Source organism: Panthera tigris, chromosome A1 (assembly GCF_018350195.1).
Source record: "Panthera tigris isolate Pti1 chromosome A1, P.tigris_Pti1_mat1.1, whole genome shotgun sequence".
In the NCBI taxonomy this organism is placed as follows: domain Eukaryota; kingdom Metazoa; phylum Chordata; class Mammalia; order Carnivora; family Felidae; genus Panthera; species Panthera tigris.
The window spans coordinates 131483514-131504514 of record NC_056660.1 but is presented as its reverse complement, the minus strand read 5'-3'; the positions used below and the strand labels follow the sequence as shown (position 1 = coordinate 131504514).

General features: G+C 36.1%; 1 protein-coding gene across 1 annotated transcript in view; it reads right to left on the bottom strand.

The window, feature by feature from the left end:
• CWC27 (CWC27 spliceosome associated cyclophilin) overlaps nt 1-21001 on the bottom strand; it is a 194361-nt gene that overhangs the window by 29336 nt on the left and 144024 nt on the right. Inside the window, exon 12 of the mRNA XM_042987632.1 lies at nt 3587-3696. Within this exon, the coding sequence (XP_042843566.1) occupies nt 3587-3696 (110 nt within the window). The remainder of the gene's footprint in view (nt 1-3586; nt 3697-21001) is intronic.

Here is a 21001-nt window from a genome sequence, read left to right as displayed (position 1 = left end):
GGAGTGATATTTTAAAAAGCTATTTAAATATGTCAAAACTTTAAGGTGATCATTCCCTTTGACTCAATCACTTCAATCCTGGGAATACATGAAGAAAAATAGTATGAAACAGAAAATGGCTTATGGAAAAGATGTACACTGCAGCCATATTCCTACAAATGGAAAAATGAAAACATGTTAATATCTATCAGTAATGAACTAGATATATTTTGTAAAAAGTAATGAATATACTATTACATTATTAAAAATTATATACAAGAGCATTACATTCTGTTGTTAAGTAAAAGAAGTGGGACGTAAATACCATGTTCAGTAGATTTTTAAGAAAAGGGCACGATTTCTGTGGTTCTTGTTTGTCTCCCATGTCCTTTGCGGGTAACAAACAACAAGTGTCTATAGTTTTGTAATTAATACTCAGCTTACCTCCAGAATATGAGTAGAGAACAAAAGCTGGAAAAAATATTTTTATTCTACAGTTTAAAAAAGTACATACTTGTGAAACGGGGTGAAGTACTACCTGTCCAAAAAAATCAAATGACTAATTAAGAGACTAGCACATTGAATTCAGTATTAAAATACTCATATTTCACAAGGAAACAGAGGTATGATAGTTCAGTATGTGAATAACAAGTACAATAAGGCATCACAATAAATTGCTAGGCTCTGTAATTTATCTAAGAAATACCACTGAGACCACAGTTCATGGAAAAATTAAGAAGGTTTTGGTGGTCTAGAACTGAAGCTCAATAAAGACAGATGGTACAAGAAACAAAGGCAGTTACTGCTAGAAATGATAGTGAAAGTGCCTTATATGCTTTATAAGTTCTGGAAATTTTAATGCCCACATGGGCAACAGATGAAAATATACACATTACCATAGCGTCCACTTGGAAATGAGACAAGTTTTGGGGGAAACACTAAATTCCTACAGAATATCCTCATGGGCATTCAGAGGGCTCCTAGTGCATTGGGGTTAGGTATTTTGTCTGTTTCCAGAGTAGTAATTAAAAGATTAAGCTCTTCAAACAGTGTTAACAAAAAAAGAAGGCATCCCTTGTTTTTAAAACTTATTTGTTAAAAAAAAACCCTTTTGCTTACAAACTTTTCTTATATTTGCTTTATAATAAGGAAAAGTTTAATTTAGAAATATTAGAAAATAAGGAGAAGCAGAACAAAATTATCTATTATTCCATCACTAAGAATAACTATTTTTGACATTTTGGTATATATCCTTCAAGGCTTTTTAGGTGTTTTTTATTTTTGTGTATGTGTATGAGCTTATATATCTATATATATGTTATATAAAATATATCTCTAAAAGTGTATTTCTGTGTCTATAGCTTAAAAGTAAACCCCATTAATTTTTTTAATGGTGGACCTTTGTACACTTGGAAATGTCTTTTCCAAAAACATAAAGAAAAATGAAAACAAAGGAGACTTCTTAGTGGAATGAAATTTAAAAGCTTCCTAGAAAATTATGCTAGACCTAGATCTTTTTCCTTGAGTTTTGAAAGTGGCAAGGCAGTCTGTTTTTAGGGCCAATTAATGTGCTACTGGCATTTGCTCAAAGAAAGAGGACTGTAACAAAACATCCTCTTGGCCTTTCTTAGCTTCTCCTATATTTGTGATTGAACTTTTTCTAGCTGCGTTCTAAAGGCAGAAGACACTAGGCAGTAAAGCAAACGTCACAAAAATAATGGGGCACAACATATGGTAAAGAAGATAGGATTTGCATAGGGGCATTTCTGTTTAGCATCTCTAGGGGAGTGGGTCTTCTGAAGGAGTGAATGGCTAACTACTTACAGCATGGCTCTTCAACACAGTGAGAGTCTTCCTAGTAGGAGGAAACTGTTTTGAAGAGGTCCTGCCTTGGCAAACTTCATGCATGCATACCTACACAGAAGAGTCTCTTCAACTGGCCTCTACACCTCTAGTCCTGCTCTGGGTCCAGTATAGTCTCTATACCACAGCCAGATTGGAGGAATCTTCCCAAAGTGCAAATGAGATTATGTTATCTCCTTCTTTCAATGGCTCCCCTCTGCCCTTAGGGTAAATATAAATTTCTTAGTATAGCTCAAAAGTGCCTTGCATGAGTTGGTTTCTGCTTCCCTCTCCAGCATCATCTTTCTTTTAGTTTGGTATAGTCCATACTTAACATCTTTTATAGTTCTTTGCAAAGCGATCCAACATTTCTTATATACTCTTCCTTTGTCTGGCCACCTGTCTCCTATTCAACTTTCAAAGTTCAACTGACCAATCATTTTCTCAGGGAGGCCTTCCTAGATTCTTAGTCGATGTTTAGTCCTACTGTTACACATTTACATAGTTCTCTATACTTAACCTGTCAGAATGCTCACCTGCTTTTATTGGCATTACTTGTTTAACTGGCTCTTTTCCCTAACAGCTCCGAGAGGACAGGGATGTGTCCACCTTGTTTAACACCCAAATACAGTGATTAGTACATGGTAGGTTCTAAATAATTATTTGCTAGGAGGCAAAAATGAAGAATGAATAAGAATGAAAAAATGATCCCTAGGGTATCTCTGGTAGTAAATTGACTGTAGTTGCTATTCAAAGGGCTTTGGACTCCATGAAATCAAGTTAATAATGTACTTTTTCTTAATTTCATTTGATGTGTCATTTCTTTTGAAAATTGCTCAAATTAGTTCTCTATAATTACAATTTCCTATACCTGATTTCTTACTGAACTTTCCCTATGGTTATTTTCATGGTAAGTACTGATGTATGATCCTTTTTTACCAGTAATTAGGTGCAATTTATAATATAGTCCCTGATTATATTAAGTTATTCAAATTATTCAAATACACTTGGGCTTTTTAATTTACTTTTATTTTGCCTATTTTATTTATACACCTAAAATAGCTTGTTCTCAAATATATACACATATATACACCAAAAACCATTTATTTTTGATGCTGCCATATATAGCCATATATATATACATGTATATGTGTATATGTATATATATGTACATACACACACACACACATATATATGTATATATGGCAGCACCAAAAATAAATGGTTTTTGCCTTCACCCTAGCTTTTCAATATGAAGGGTTGCTGGAGATTTATTTCGATTGCTAAGTGTTATATGGTGTGTACAATTGATTTTCAAATTGTTGAAATAGTTCTTTCTTATTTCTAACAATCTTATTCTTAAAGATTCAGAAATTACTTAGAATAAGCAGAGTTCTGCAATATTATTTACAATATTGCCTTATTTACAGGCAGTGTACAACTTCAAGCAGAGTTGGCTAGTCAGCGTGTAAGATACTGTGCTAGAAGAGATCTCTTCATCATTTAATATGTGGCTTTACAAGATTCCTATGCTTGATATGGGAGCACAAGGTTGAAACCTGAAAGTTTTAGGTTTTTTCCTGTAATGTCTGGAAAGAACATGAATGGCCAAGGTCCTTGTCATCCCACCCTATACGAATATATCCTTTTTCATTTTTAAGAGGTAGTGCTTTCCCAATGTACAATCAAATCAGGCTCCATTAGCAGCACTTAAAGACAATTAAAAGGCAATGAATTACGTATGGATTTTGGTTTGTGACATTACCTGGTCTTCCCGGGAAGTTCCCTTCTTTGCCTGTTGCTTCCTCAGAGCTTCATACTTTTGCTTTTCTCTTCTGTATTCTGCAACAGCACCGTCAGGAGCAGTTTCTTCTTCTGAAGAATAATAGAATGTTCTTAGAATAAATAGTAAAAACGCTGGGTGGTTTCATATTAACATTTATGCTTATTACAGAAGATGAGGTCAAAACCTGGGATTGGTTCTCACCCATTTAAAAATCAAACCAATAAATGCCACCAGCTCCACAACTATTACCTACACTAGAAAGTGACTGATGTTAATTTATCAACCAATTTTATAAACATCTTCATTATATATTGTACTATTGTAGGTCTCACTTGTTTGACTATAAAATTAGCTATCTCACTTTTAAAATAATTAAGATTTTCCTAAAATTCAACAATGCCATTTTACATTATTCTCCTGCCTTATATAATCTTCCAGTATTGGTTGATTTTCCAATTACCTACCACTTTTGTTCCCCAGTTAAAACAACAATAACAACAACAAATACACAAGTTCAATTTGATGTCATCATAAAAAATTAATATATCCAGCAAATAACTCAGGACAGTAATCAGAAGCAGATAAAAATAATTGTTACTAAGTTAGAAATTAGAAAACCAATTTATAGATTTGATCCTGCAATAATTCCTTATGAAGATTAGTTAACATCTGGGTTGACAGAACAGAGTTTTGCCTAAAAAAAAAAATTTTTTTTTTTTTACATTAACTTACATGCACACAAATTAATGAAAATTTGTGACTTAAAACAAACACTCAACAACCTATCTCTTATTATTTTTGGCTGGTAAACCAAGAGGAGCTGATGTAATCAAGAATGCAAGTAATCTTTCTACTCAAATCTTGGTTTGCTGCTTGCTTTTTTGTTATAGAGTTTTAAGAATGTTATTAACATGTAGTGTATTAACAAATAGCTATTTTGTTCAAGAGATTTTTTCTTTTTTTTTTGACTATATCAACATACTTTTATTTCACATCTTTTTTAAAAATAATTTATTTTATTTTACTTATTTATTTTTATTTTTTTTTTAACATTTATTTATTATTGAGAGACAGAGAGACAGAGCATGAGCATGGGAGGGGCAGAGAGAGGAGACACAGAATCCGAAGGAGGCTCCAGGCTCCGAGCTGTCAGCACAGAGCCTGATGCGGGACTTGAACTCACAAACCGAGCAAGATCATGACCTGAGCCGAAGTCAGACGCCCAACTGACTGAGCCACCCAGGCGCCCCATTTTTTAAAATAATTTATTGTCAAGTTAGCGAACATACAGTGTATATACAGTATAGTCTTGGCTTCAGGAATAGATACCCATGGTTCATCACTTACTCATCACCCATTTTCCCCGTCCCTCCCCAACCCTCCACCCCCATCAGCTCTCAGTTTGTTTTACAGAGAACAAATTTAAGAGTCTCTTATAGTTTGCTTCCCTCTCTGTAACTTATTTTTCCTTCCCTTCTCCTATGGTATTCTGTTAAGTTTCTCAAATTCCACATGTGAGTGATAACAGGATAACTGTCTTTTTCTGACTGACTTATTTCACTTAGGATAATACACTCCAGTTCCATCCATGTTGTTGCAAACAGCAAGATTTCATTCTTTCTTTACCACCGAGTGGTATTCCATTGTGTGTGTGTGTGTGTGTGCGTGTGTGTGTGTGTATATATATATATATATATATATATACACCACATCTTCTTTATCCATTCATCCGTTGATGGACATTTGGATTCTTTCCATAATTTGGCTATTGTTCATACCACTGCTATAAACATTGGGGTACATGTGCCCCTATGAATCAGTACTCTTGTGTCCTTTGGATAAATTACTAGTAGTGCTATTGCTGGGTTGTAGAGTAATTCTATTTTTAGTTTTTTGAGGAACTTCCACACTGTTTTCCAGAGTGGCTCCACCAGTTTGCATTTCCACCAACAGTGCAAGAGGGTTCCCCTTTCTCCACATCCTCACCAACATCTGTTGTTTCCTGAGTTGTTAATTTTACCCACTCTGACTGGTATGAGGTGGTATCTCAAAGTGGTTTTGATTTGTATTTCCCTTATGATTACACTATTGAGCATCTTTTCATGTGTCTGTTGGTCATCTGGATGTCTTTGGAAAAGTGTCTACTCATATCTTCTGCCCATTTCTTCACTGGATAATTTGTTTTCCAGGTGTTGAGTTCGTTAAGTTCTTTGTAGATTTTTGGTACTAACCCTTTATCTGATATGTCATTTGCAAACATCTTCTCCCATTCTGTTGGTTGCCTTTTAGTTTTGTTGATTGTTTCCTTATCTGTGCAGAAGCTTTTTACCTTGATGAAGTCCCAATAGTTCATTTTTGCTTTTATTTCCCTTGTCTTCGAAGACATGTAAGAAGATGTTGTGGGCAAGATCAAAGAAGTTGTTGCCTGTTTTCTAGGATTTTGATGGTTTCTGTGTTACATTTAGGTCTTTATCTATTTTGAATTTATTTTTGTGTATGGTGTAAGAAAGTGGTCCAGTTTCATTTTTCTGCATGTCACTGTCCAGTTTTCCTATCCATTTGATAAAGAGACTGTCTTTTTTCCATTGGATACTTTTTCCTGCTTTGTCGAAGATCAGTTGGCCATACATTTGTAGGTCCATTTCTGGTTTCTCTATTCTATTCCATTGGTCTATGTGTCTCTTTTTGTGCCAATACCATACTGTCTTGATGATTACAGCTTTGTAATAGAGTGTGAAGTCCAGGACTGTGATGCCTCCAGGTTTGGTTTTCATTTTCAATATTACTTTGGCTATTCAGGGTCTTTTGTGGTTCCATACAAATTTTAGGATCATTTGTTCTAGCTCTGTGAAGAATGCTGGTACTATTTTTATTGGGATTGCATTGGGTGTATAGATTGCTTTGGGTAGTATCAACATTTTAACAATATTTGTTCTTCTCTTCCCTGAGCATGAAATGTTCTTGCATTCATTTGTGTCTTCTTTAATTTCTTTCATAAGCTTTCTCTAGTTTTCAGTGTACAGATTTTCTACCTATTTGGTTAGGTTTATTCCTAGGTATTTTATGATTCTTGGTACAATTTTAAATGGGATCTATTCCTTGATATCTCTTTCTGTTGCTTCATTATTGGTGTATAGAAATGCAACTGATAAGAGATTTTCTAACACAGTAACATTTGCTGCACAAACCCAACTGTGTGAAAAATCTGGTCAACTCTTATATTTCCTAACTGACTATATCACATTACTATAAAGTACTTCTCTTTATAATATGATCAACTATGAATAATCACAGAACGTTAATTTTTCATTTTGATTTGCCAGTGGTATACTCTGAATAATTTCCTTAGTTTTATATTTCAGTTCACTAATTCTTTGTTTAGTTGTATCTAAGACATAAACTGTTTTAAGTTTTTAGTTTTAAGACATAAACTGAGCCACTGATTTTAATAATTATATATGTATTTTTTAGATATTCTATTTTGTTCTTTAAATTCACCTGCTCTTTTAATAGCCTTAGTATTTTCTTTTTTTAAGTTTATTTATGTATTTTGAGAGAGAGAGAGAGTGAGCACGTGAGCAGGGGAGGGACAGAGAGAGAAGGAGAGAGAGAATCCCAAGCAGGTTTTGTGCTGTCAGCATGGAGCCCAACGTGGGGCTCGATTTCATGAACCATGAGATCATGACCTGAGCCGAAATCCAGAGTCAGACACTTAACCGACTAAGTAACCCAAGAGCCCCAGTGATAGCTTTAGTCTTTTATTATGATATTTCATGATTTAAAAATCTCTTTTAATTATTTAAAATACACTTGTTATATTGTATCTTTCAGATTCTTCTTGGGTATCTTTCTGTTATGTCTTCTTTCTCTCTTCTTAGGCTTATCATTTCTCTCTGTGTTTTCTAATTTTTGATTGTGAGTTTATCTTGAGCTAGAGCTTCATCTCCATCATGCTCCATAGGAATCCTAGGCACCGCAGGATTGTGTAAGAATTTCTACAGAGAACTTTCACATTTGTTTCTACCAGGCAATTTAGGGGTTCCATTGGTCTGGAGTCATTCTTTTTTAAATTAATTTCTTGGCTTAGGGTTCCTGTACCATATAGCTAGTGTGTACTCAAACTTTGTAGCCATGCCTGGTAGAGGTTTAGAGTTTTGATTTTTTTGTGAGACTCCTCCCACAGGTAGCTCTGAAAAATGAAAAGCTTCATGGTGGCCTTCCTGACCAGGTGGACAGTTTTTCTAGTTCCCATTTCTCTTGACCCAAGGCCACATTGCCGTCCATGTCTTAGATAAAAACCCCACTTTCTAGCTAGTAGAGCCTACATCTGGTTCCAATATGCCCCTGAGCAACTACAGTATCAGCTTGCCCACTTAATGCTCTGGTTATGCCTCCCCTTTGTTTCTAGTACCCAGGGCTTTTCTTTTTTTCTTATCTTCTCTCTTTCTCTTTCAAGCTTAGCTAAGTATTTAAATTGGGCTTGATCATATTTTATCCAGTGTTTCTATATATTTGAAGAAGAAGGAAGTTCTGTGCTCAGTCCATGTTGCCAGAACAGGAAGTAGCACATTCATTTCTCATGTGCTTGAATCCCCCTGAATAAACAAAAATTGAATAAGTGACTGGATGATTTTAGTGACATAAAACTGGCTAATAAAATACATGAGGAGTTTGAAAAATTTAGTTTCTCTAAGTACAGACTGTTCTTTTACTTTTCTTATAAATCTCAATATACAGTGGATGATAAGTCATAAATAATAATGACACAGTATGATGACTATTTGTCATTAACTGAAATTTCTACAAAACATGTTGAAAAATAGGAATAAAGAATAGTGGGGAAAAAGAACATTTACCAAAGGCTATAGTTAGGCACCATGCTAAGATGCTTTGATTATGAAGTGTCTATAAACCATATGAGGAAACAGGAATTAGAATATGGTAAAGCTGGGATTTGAGCCCAGGTATGATACAAAAGGCCAACGCTGTGCCCTACTGAGTTCAATTAAAACTTTAATCCGGAAAACAAAATTTTACTAAGTGTCTCTAACATGGTGGGCATTCTGAGAAATGCTATAAAAGATATTTAAAACATAAATGATAACAAGCTTTTCATTCTATAATGTAATGGAAAAGGTAAAATGAACGTAAGATAAAACATAAAAAATTCACATAAGATATGTGAAATAGTTAAGAAATCAAGTTACTGACTTTTAGTATCAAATTGCTGATTCCTTAGAGGGCTTAAAGCTTACCTATGTTGTAGTGTTAGAATAAAATATCTTTGCTGTCTCTGAGATACAACTAGGTAATATACATGAAACGTTTTGGTGAGGAGAGTGTCCAATGTCACGGTAACCATCAGTTTAGTACTGGAGCATCAGTTTACTAGAGCACCAGAGCTGGAAGTTGCTTTGAGGATCTTCTCATCTAACTTCTCCCTTTATAGGTGAGGTAACCAATGTTAATGTAAGTGAAGTTACGCAGCCAGTCTCCCAGGGAGATCAGCAGCAGAGCCTGGGCTAAAACTTGTGTTCTGACTCTTAGTGAAGGTGACATCCAAGTTAAGTACTGTACTTCAGTTCCTGCATGTTATAAAGAATGCCTCTAAGCCTTCCCCTAAGGGCTAGTCAGAAACTAATCCTTGCTCCACTTGAATCTCTTTTGTGAAACCTTTTTGTTCTGAACATAAAGGGATGGTGACTAGTCAACTGCGGTTACTTAGCTGAAGAACCAGTGGTATCCATCTACAAATCGCATTTTATAGATAGATAAAGAGCTCATTCCGTCCCCTGTCTCAGGACTAGAGCTCAAGGAGCTAACAGCTCCAAGTAGCTGTACATTGATTCATTTTAAAAAAAGCTTATCAAACGATCAGAAACAGTGTCAGAAACTGTTAGTAAGGCTGCTTATAAATTATTTTAAATATATCTGGATCTAGTACTTCAAGGAAATTTTTGAAAAATTCCCATAATAAATGAAAACTTTTATACAAATAAAGGTAATATATTACTGCTAATAGTAAACAGCATTTGGAAACAAAAGGGGTAGACTTTAATGGATATAGAATATATCAATGCTGGTGATACCTAGTTGTATCTCATCGTAGTTCCTGGAAGCTAAAAAATATGTTTTTTAATCAAATTTTATATACACCCATTCTTAAATTAATTCTAGGAAATGTAACAGACTTGAATATAGCTAACATTTTAAGTACTGGCTATGTGTCAGATACCAGTACCTGAATTACTTGGTTAATCCTAATAACCGACCCAATGAAGGAGGCATACTGTTAGCCTTATTTTGCTGATAAGGAAACTAAGGTAGTAAGAGGTTAAATAACTTATGTAAGGGACTATAAACATGAGAATATAAACCCATGTAGTCTGGCTCTAAATGACAAGTTCTTAACCAGCTTGGTTATTTCTTCTTCATGTTTGACGTACAAGAAAACATAGAAAATACTCCAATTTGACACAAAAAGGCATCAGGTCACCAGTTGGATGTGTCCGATGAAATAAAATCCTGCCAAAAAAAGGTTCTAAATTCCTCTCAGACCATAATAAATGGGAAGTACAGTCTGCCAAACAGTGGGTTTATGTAAATAAGTTCTACCTAAGAAGAATCCTTTATGGCTTTTTCTTGATAATCCTTAATTAATCATATTTTCCCCTCATTTCGGCCTTCAAACAATTTAAACACTATATCATAACTGCTTCTTTTTCTGTATTGCCCCTTGGCTACAAACACACATGGCAGGAATTGTCCCCTTTTTGGAGTCTAGCATATGTCTTGCATAAAGCGTGGACTCAATAAATAGTAGCTGAATGGACAAATGAACAATTTGATCCTCTTTAGGTCTTAAGTTCCCAGTGTCCGTAGTTGCCTTATTGCTCTTGCATGACGGAATGGCTCCCTGAGGGGTTTGTAGTGTGTTAGGACCCCTAGCATACAAATACTTTTTCAATAGATAGTTGTTGAACTACGTTGAGTTACAGATAAATAATTTCTCACATGTATTAAACAGACGTAAGAGGAGTACAAGTCAACTTTAAGGTAGTTACCTCTGACTAAGGTCCCTGAACACTGAGCTTTCTGTGTAGAATCTGTGTTAAGAGTTGTACCCATTCACTGAAGCTTTACCTCTGCTTGAGGAGCTACTGGGGATGAACTGTATATCCTGCCCCCAGCCAGAATGCCTATTTTTTGGTTTGTTTCATTAGGAAAATCCATTATGAAAAGGACAATAATGGGGGTATTCTGTGACATTAAGGTGAGGGCCTACATATAGTATATTTTTTATTATCACTTTTCATAATTATAATCCATAGTACTTATTGAATGACAAGAGGTTAGATTTGTACTAATTATGTTTTAAAGATAATTAAAGGTTACTTAGATGATGTCTTTGAAAAGTGAATAAGAAGAAAAGTGGTCTCTCTTCCAATGAAACTACCCAAATGAAAATTATTCAGAATTAAGAAATTATTTAATAGAGGGAGGGTGCACATTTACAAGGATTAGACAGAATTTAGGGGAAGACTAGCTAAAAGTCTAGTTTCTTTCTGTACTGTGAGCTAAAATAAAAAATCTATGATTTATTCATTTTATTTAACTACTTTTTATTTTCAGCATATTTTTTGTGTTACAAATTGAACAATACTGGCTCCATCTGGTGGTCAAAATAAGCCTATAGTTTCATAAAGATAAGTCAAAGTGGTTGAATAATTCAGGGACATCACCTGAAGTATCCTTGAAACCGAACACTGACATATGCTTCAACACCGAACAGTGATTAAATGGAATTCAGTCTCCATTTAGACAAAGTTTTTATTTTTCTTTCCCTGTTCATCCTAATTTCAATGCCTCATGTTATTTTAGGCTTAAAATAATCCTCAGAGTAATACACAATATTTTCTAGTAGCTGTGTTTTTCTATTAGCTGATTCAAGAAATGTGAAGGTAACAAGTTATAATCCAATTAAATTAATCCAGATTTTCAAACTGTATTCCATTCTGGAATATAAATACAAAAATTCTGATTTTCAGCCTGCATTTTCCATTAAACATTTCTTTTTTTAATGTTTATTTATTTATTTTGAGAGAGAGGACAAGCATGTATGGGGGAGGAGCAGAGAGAAAGGGAGAGAGAGAATCCCACATAGGCTCCCTGCTGTCAGTGCAAAGTTTGATGTGGGGCTCAATCTCACAAATGGTGAGATCCTGACCTGAGCTGAAAGCAAGAGTCAGAGGCTCAACTGAGCCACCCAAGCACCCCCACTCCATTAAACATTTTTAACAGGGGTAGCCTATGAATAAATGGAAGTTCATATCTAGCGGTTCTGTATACTTATAGTCTACTCGCTACTTAATCTTGATTTTTTTTGAAAGAGAGTGAGAGTGCAAGCAGGGAAGGAGCGGAGGGAGAGAGAAATCTTGAGCAGACTCCACTCCCAGCACAGAGCACGACTTGGGGCTCAGTCTCACAACTGTGAGATCATGACCTGACCGAAATCAAGACTCAGATGCTTAACCGAATGAGTGACCCAAGCACCCCTACTAAATCTTAATTTTTAAATTCAGTACAAAAGGAGTATGTCCAGTATCACAACACAAAATATTAGTACTATGAAGTTTTTAGGCAGCAATAACCAGCTCCTTTACAGATGAAAAAACTGAGGTTCAGAGAGGTCAAATGATTGTGTTAAGCTTGGAATATCAGAAACCAGATTTTCTGATCACTCAATGTTGTTTCCTCTCTCTATATACTACTATGTGTACTTTCTTTTTGGAATGTGTAATCACCACAGATGTATTTCATTATAATCTAATAGTCACTTTGAAATTATATACCTTTATACTACAGTGTGACCATTTATAAAAGGGCATGAATCTCCAATATAGATTTAATTCTCTAATTAGGAGTCTTTTGGTTTTGGTTTAGTTTTTTAGAGAGAGAGAGTGTGAGCAGGGGAGAGGAGGAGAGGGAGAACCCCAAGCAGGCTCCATGCTCAGCACAGACCCCAACATGGGGCTTGATCCCACAACCTTGGGACTCATGACCAGAGCTGAAATCAAGAGTCAGATGCTCAACTGACTAAGCCACTCAGGCACCCCTCTAATTAGGAGTTTTCTTAATTTTAATTTTTGTTATTTTACCTAAAGATATTAGAATCTTTAGGGGCACCTGGGTGGCTCAGTTGGTTGAGCCTCCAACTTTGGCTCAGGTCATGATCTCACGGTTCCTGAGTTTGAGCCCCGCATCAGGCTCTGCTGACAGCTCAGAGCCTGGAGCCTGCTTTGAGTTCTGTGTCTCCCTTTCTCTCTGCCCCTCTCCTGCTCACACTCTATCTCTCTCCATCTCTCAAAAAGAAATAAACTTTAAAAAAAAAAAAAAAAAAGATATTAGAATTTTTTTTTATGTTTATTTGTTTTTGAGAGAAAGAGACAGAGCACGAGCTGGGGAAGGGCAGAGAGAGAGAGGGAGACACAGAATCCGAAGCAGGCTCCAGGCTCTGAGCTGTCAGCACAGACCCCAGTGTGGGGCTTGAACCCACGATCTGTGAGATCATGACCCTGAGCCGAAGTCGGAAGCTTAACTCACTGAGCCACCCAGTGCCCCAAGAAATTCGAATCTTTAAAATTAAATTAAGTTTTTAAAAGTTTATTTATTTATTTTGAGAGAGAAAGAGAGAGTGTGAGTGGGAAAGGGGCAGAGAGGAAGAGAGGGAGACTATCAAGCTGGCTCGACGCTCTGCACTGAGCCCCACATGGGCTGAGAGATCATGAGACCATGAGATCATGACCTGAACTGAAATCAAGAGTTGGTCACGTAACTGACTGGGCCACCCAGGTACCGAAGATATTAGAAAATTTTGACAACTTGTTTTAATGCCCCAGTGCTATCCAAATACAAAATTTTACCTTTTATTTCCCTAAGTGTATTGCTTTGTTGAGTTTTTTTAAAATTTTTTTTTTAATGTTTATTTATTTTTGAGATACAGAGAGACACAGCATGAATGGGGGAGGGGCAGAGAGAGGGAGACAAAGAATCCAAAGCAGTCAGGGTCCAGGCTCTGAACTGTCAGCACAGAGCACAATGTGGGGCTCGAACTTATGAAAGGAGAGATCATGACCTGAGCAGAAGTTGGACGCTTAACCGACTCATCCATCCAGGTGGCCTTGCTTTGTTGAGTTTATAATTCAAATAGCAGTCATGTTGGTAATAACTTACATAATAACACATAAATTAGTTACCACAAAATATTAAACTAAAAATCAATTCAAATGAATTAAATGAACTTCTCTAACAAATTAAGAGATGAAGAGAGCTCTTACCAGTAAAGACAGCTTCTGAACACTAAAACATGAAATTGTGAGCTTAATTGTCTTATCTTCTACTAATACTTCTTTTTTTATTACACAGACTCTATCTGATAAGCTTTTTATCTGATGTTTCTCCATTTTTCTTAATAATGATCACAAAAAACAATTATAAAATGATTACTGAGAATTATTGAGGGACACGAAAGGCTTTTCTTCTGGGGGTTCCAGCTTTCCACCCGTCAACTCTAGTCTGTTGTTTCTGTTAAAATTTACCTCATTCTTCCTCAGGTGGACCCCAGTACTAGCACAAAGATTGATTGATTTTTGTCCCCAGGTCTCTCAACAGAGCACACTTTGTACATCTCCAGATGGTGTGACCCACAATTCTTGCATTTTGATGGCCATTTTGATAATATCTCTACGTTGCACTGTCATTCTGGATATGGAAACTACAAATTTTATACTCTTTGTTGTAGCAAGAAGAAAAAAAAATACAAAATTCTTCAAGATAAAAAGATTTCATGAAACCAGTCAGGGAGGATACTAAAGAAAGCACTGCTATTTACAATTGCCCAAGGCTGTGATTACCCCTAGCAAATTAAACACTGCAGAATATCTACATTTCTAATAGCACTTAAAGGAGGGTTCTATTGTTTTGTAGTAAATTCATGAGGTACTTTTCCCAGAGTAGTTACAAGAGTTTACAGACCAGTTCAAAATAATCCTTAAATACTTGCATGTGTGGTTCGGCATGGGATTTTTTTTATCCCCTATGTGACTAAGGAAACTGAAGCAATAAAATGACCTCTAAAATACAAGTTAGGACCACTGCTACTAGCACTCCTACCACTTTTGAGGCCCTAGTATGTCTGAGATATAAGGCTAAAAAATCTGAGCCTGCTTTCTCACTTAATTCTGGAACAACAGAAGGGGTATTATCATCTCTATTTTATGCTTGAGGAAACAGAGGTTCAGAGAGGTTAAGTATCTTGCCCAAGGTTATATGGCTAATAAATGATAGACCAAGGATTTGAAATCAGAGCTGTCAGACTTCAAAGCCCATTGCTGTTTTTATTCTATTACACGGCGAGCAGTTATGGGAAAGGAGGGGGGCACTAGTGCCTATGGGAGTGAGTGAATCATAGACGGTTCCTGACATTAAGGAGCTCATAGGCTGGAAAAGGGATAAGATATATCTTTAACCGTGTGGTGGTACAAATGACATAAGAGAGGTCCTGATAAAGTACTTATGAAATTCATGCAGGGATGACAGAGGGAAAGTTGAGAGGAGGAAGTGGCAGCATAACTGGGCCTTGTAGGAGAAATAAGATTTAGCCACAGCAGGGAGAAGAGACATCACTACCAAAGCAGGAAGGCAACGTAGTGCAGGATGCACAAGAGGATGAGGAAAAATGTTCTCTGAAAGTGAAGAACGGGGGAATAAGATGAGAATAAGGAAAATAAGATAAAAATCTGATCATGCACATACTTTTTTTTGGTAAGCAATAGAGCAGCCATAATACATATCTTGCAGGTCTATACTGAAAGGAAATCATTTACAAGTATTTATGAGCCTTTTGTAAAACTAAATGAACTGCGTTGAACACCCTAGATTGGTATGTTGTTTGAGCTCATTTCTAAAAAAAAAAAAAAAAAAAAAAATTAAAGGGTATTTTCTTATTATGATACTAGTTTGAGTTAGTTGATAAAACAGAGGATAGAGTTCCAAGTTTCCTCATGCCTACACTTCTGTTAATGAAAACAATGCCTGCCTCAGTAGTTCAGTGAACAAGAGGACAAAGGCAAGTAAGTAAGAGAGAGACAGAGAGAGACTGACTCCCAAAATCTCGTTGGGATTTTCCCCTAATTAGTTTAGGAAGGAACTCTGAAAAATACCCTGATAAAATTACTTTTCTATATCTATCAGAATATTCTAATTTAAATGTGAAAAATGTGCAATTACTTAAAAGCACCATGCCCAGTTGTTTCTGGCTGCACTTTTTACCTGTAATTCTGAATTTGCTAAAGAATAAGCACTATCTAGGATACCTGTCTGGCTCAGTTGGTGGATCACATGCCTCTTGATCTCAGGGTTGTGAGTTTGAGCTCCATGTTGGGTGTAGAGACTACTTAAAAAAAAATAAAATCTTAAAAAAAAAAAAAAAAAAGAAGCACTACCTGCTGGCATACTGGTAGGATGGTAAATGTTCTGCCACTCTTATCACCTATCTGTAGAACACTTGTACAAAAAAGGTTTTCCGAAAATGTGCCAGTCAGTATTCTAAGTGCCCCTGTCTCAGCCTTTTTGAACCTGCCTACACCATATTCTCTACTATTGGCACACTAATTCTGGCTCAGATTTCACCCCTCTTCCTCAATCCTCATCTTAAATGATACCTCTAACAAGCTAAATTTTGAGATGAGGTGAGGGAAGGACAAAGGTCATCACGTTATGCTTCATCTGAAGTAGACCTGTGTTCAGATACGCTTTCTGGAACTTGAGGCTGGAGTGTGAGTTGGATGGGGGGTCACCTTTCTCAGTCTTACTGGTAATGCTGTGAACTGTAGGCCAGCTCTCAGCTGAGCCAGTTGATTCTGGCTTCCAGCTAACAGGTCATTTTGCTTGTGGCTTATTTTATTTTATTTTTTAAGGAAACAATGCTTTGCAGTTGTAGAGTGGAAAGAATATTGGACAGAAGTTCTGACTCCTCAAATTGTTTCATTTAGGATGAGTATTAAATGTTTTTAATGCTTAGGCTTCTTCATTTGCAAAATGAGAACTATAATACTTGTTCAATCTACTTCTAAGGACTGTTACAGAACTAAATGTAATGAGGCATGTGACAAGACTTTGTAAACTGGTCATGTTCTACAAATATGAGGTATTATTATTTGGCACTGAAAATAGGGCACCATAAAAAAAAAAAAAAAGAAAATAGGGCACCATATTTTATGTCTGTAAGCTACTTTATAGCTATGGCTCCCTTCAAAAGATTAAATCTCATTTGAAGAAGCAAGGAGTAGATATAATAGTTTTCACTTTATTAGCCTATTTGTTTTTGTTTTTTAACGTTTATTTATTTTAAGAGAGAGAGAGAGACAGACAGAAAGACAGAGTGCGAGCAGGGGAGGGGCAGAAAGAGAGGGAGACACAGAATCTGAAGCAGGCTCCAGGCTCTGAGCTGTCAGCACACAGCCCGACACGGGGCTCAAACCCACGAACTGTGAGATCATGACCTGAGCCGAAGTCGGATGCTTAACCAACTGAGCCACCCAGGCGCCTCATTAACATATTTGTTTGAATAACAAATATTTCTGTATATTAAATCATATTTTCAAAGCACCAGTAATATTTACAGTTGGAAGAAATGTGGAAAATCCTTTTGTGAAGCAAATTATCAAAACAATTGAGTTATATTTCCATAAATTTAGATGTTCAAATGTAACATTCTTATCATGAGGCTTACCTATAATTTTGAATTTGCTGAAGAATAAGCACTATCTGGGGTGTCTGTCTGGCTCAGTTGGTGGAGCATGCGACTCTTGACCTCGGGGTTGTGAGTCTGAGCCCCACGTTGGGTGTAGCGATTACTTAAAAAAAATAAAATCTTAAAAAAAAAAAAGAAGCACCATCTGCTGGCATACTGGTAGGATGAAACATGGAACACTTGTACATATAGGGCTCTCCATGTGCCAGTCAGTATTTTAAGTGCTTTATGCAGAATAACTCATTTAAATACAACAGGGAAGGAACTGCCCCTGGAAAGTCCTAACCTTCTGAAAAAAGCTGAAGTTTGGAAAAGTATATGATGAATGAATACCTGTGAGCTCCGGCTGACATGAGTACCAAAAGCAGACCCAAGAATGTGAGTTCCTAGAGGGCAGGAACTTTTTTGTTTTCACCATTTTATGTCTAGAGAATTTGAACAGCGTCCGTAAATTTTCAGAGTCTTGAAAGAGATTATTTAAATGAGTTAAGATATTTTTTAAAAAGGAAGATGATTTTTGAGAGTGAAGTGGATTTCTAGAGAAAGTAATTGGAAGAGAGAGTGGGGAGAAAGTAGGGACAAAGCAGGGTAGTCTGAATAACTGGCCTTCCTTGTCCCGAACCTTAAAAAGCTGCAGTCATCAAGTGCCACCTTAGCCTTAATGTCTCCCAACATTGCTTTTTCTAAGTAATATTAAATATTTATTTATTTATTTATTTATTCATTGAGAGAGAGAAAGAGTGCACGAGTGGGGTGGGGAGGAGAGGGGCAGAAAGAGAGGGAGAGAATTTTAAGCAGGCTCCACGCCCAGCACAGAGCCCTACACAGATCTCACGACTGTGAGATCATGACCTAAGCTGAAGTCAAGAGTCAGACACTTAACTAACTGAGCCACCCAGGCACGCCTAAACATTTCTTATGTGGTACTGGCAGCCAAAACATGATCAGGAAACAATAGAAATACATTAAGATGATATATTAACTAAAGTTAGTCTCTGAACTCTATATTACAAAAACACATGTGCTAGGGAAAAGAAAAATTATTTTTTAAAGTTCCTGAGCTTTGAAATGGCATTAATTGATCTTTTAATAAAGAAGGATTATTTGGCTTATTTGTCTTATTAATTTCATAAGCTAAAATCGTTACACTAAAGCAATCTTATATTTTTTTTCTTGGTGAAGTGAAAAATTTCTCACCCTCTTATTTTGGATTAGAACATAATTAGAGACACATTCTCACTGATTAATTTTTTAAAAAAACCTTTGGCTTAGTCACAAAACAAAGCCAACACATTGAATGGACTGGGTTCAATATTTTGAGTTAGCAACTTCACATTCTATTCTCAGCTTCGTCACTCACTGGAGTGAAGGCTTGAGTTGGCTTCACAAATGCTTTGTCTTTATTTTCTTAGATGGTAAATTCAGTGTTAATTACTATTTCCTTAAAGGCATTTAAGGTAGTGAATTAATTAGTATGATACACTGTTAAACTATCCAAAACAGTAAAAGTATGAATAATAGAAAAATAAGCAAGCCAACCTTGAGAAATATTTCTGAGAAACTGAGTTGACTGGATTCTATCCCAGTAGTCTGCCTAGCATCTTCACAAGATACCACAGACCAGCAAAGTCCTTGGCTGTGGTAGAGTAAATACTGCAACCATTTTCTCTTCAACTACAATCAAATCAGTAAGAAAAAACATAATTATTCTGCTATATATGCCTCATATGGCAACTTATCATGGTGTGGAATAAAGTGTAAGGGACTTCTCCGTGGGTTTTAAGGAAGGGAGAGTACAGAGGATTTATTTTTGATGTTGTTTTTGTATCACTGACTCAAGCCAGTCTCCTCACGTCACAGTAATACTGCAACTAAGATATTAAAACAAACAAACAAACAAACAAACAAAGACACAGAAAAAAGTGGTGAAAAGGAAACTGATGCTAATTCTTAGTTGGCTTTATCTGAAAGGAGACCAAAGTGTAAGGTTGATTCTAGAGGGAAAATATAGTAATACAGTGTCTAATATACACTGCCAAATAATAACAATAAAAATATAGACTTACATAGTATAATAAAACTTTTATTCTTTCTTAGGTGTTCTAAGAGTAAATAGATGTTTTGTTGGTAAGCCTAAATGGTTATAGTAAAGGGAGAGGGTAAAAATGGCTGCATGAAAAATTCCATATCCTTCCCACTCTCTGTTCCACACTTAAAACTTGCAAGATAAGAAAAGGTGCCATGCTTTCTTTTATCTCCATGCATTTGCATGCACTGTATCCTCTGTCTGGAATGCATTCATTCAACTAACTTACTCACCTGAACCAGTAGCTTCAAAATTTGTAAAAGTGAGAGGTTTCTAGTGTACAAAATGACCCACTCGAGAGGTGACAAGAAAATGTTAGAATGCTATTTTATCTATCTATCTATCTATCTATCTAATGGTAATACATTTATTTCTTTATCTATTTATTTTTAAAGTAAGCTTTACACCCAGCATGGGGCTTGAACTCATGACCCTGAGATCAAGAGGCTCTACCAACAGGCACCCCAAGAATGCTATTTGTATTAAACTGTTATTTTTTGTGTATGTTATATATAGTAAGTATAATGTTCAGTAATCTCCACAAATGAGTCATAAATACACTTAAAATTTATTTTATAACCCAAATGTCCATCAGTTGACAGAGATAAACAACATGTGGTATAGCTATAAAAGGGAATATCATTTAGCCATAATGGGGAATGAAGTATTTGATACATCCTACAACACAGAAGAACACTGAAAATATGCTAAGTGAAAGAAGCCAATCACATTCATATGAAATGTCTATAACATAGAAATCTATAGAGGCATAAAGGAGATTAGTGGTTACCCAGGGCTGGGGGAGGGAAAGCAGAGTCTATAGCAGGAGACAGTAAAGGGTACAGTGTCTCCTTCTGAGATAATGAAAATGTTCTAAAATTGACTGTGCTGATAGTTGAAGATACCTAATGAATATAGCAAAAGTCATTGAATCACATACTTTAAATGGGTGAATTGTACAGTATGTGAACTCTATCTAAATAAAACTCTTAAAAATAAAATAAAATAAAGAAAAAACTTTATGGTGTCAGTGCAATAAAACATTTTTGGAGACCAATGGTCTAAATAACTGATGAGTCTACTTGGGTTTGTGTATCTAGAGAGGTAATGCTGCCATCTAGATTTAATTGCCTTGCTTTTGCTCCCTCAAACCTTCAGGAGAATATATACCATGTTGTATTTTTTTTTTTTATGTTTTTATTTATTTTTGAGACAGAAAGAGAGCATGAGCAGGGGAGGGGCAGAGAGAGAGGGAGACGCAGAATCTGAAGCAGGCTCCAGGCTCTGAGCTGTCAGCATAGAGCCCAACGCAGGGCTCGAATTCACAGTCTGCGAGATCATGACCTGAGCTGAAGTCGGACGCTTAACCGACTGAGCCACCCAGGCGCCCAACCATGTTGTATTAATGATTGGTAGGTTGTCTCTTTCACCTGCTAAATTAGAAATCTTGTATCCTCACGCCACATCATGGACTAAATAATTTTCAGGTGGCTTA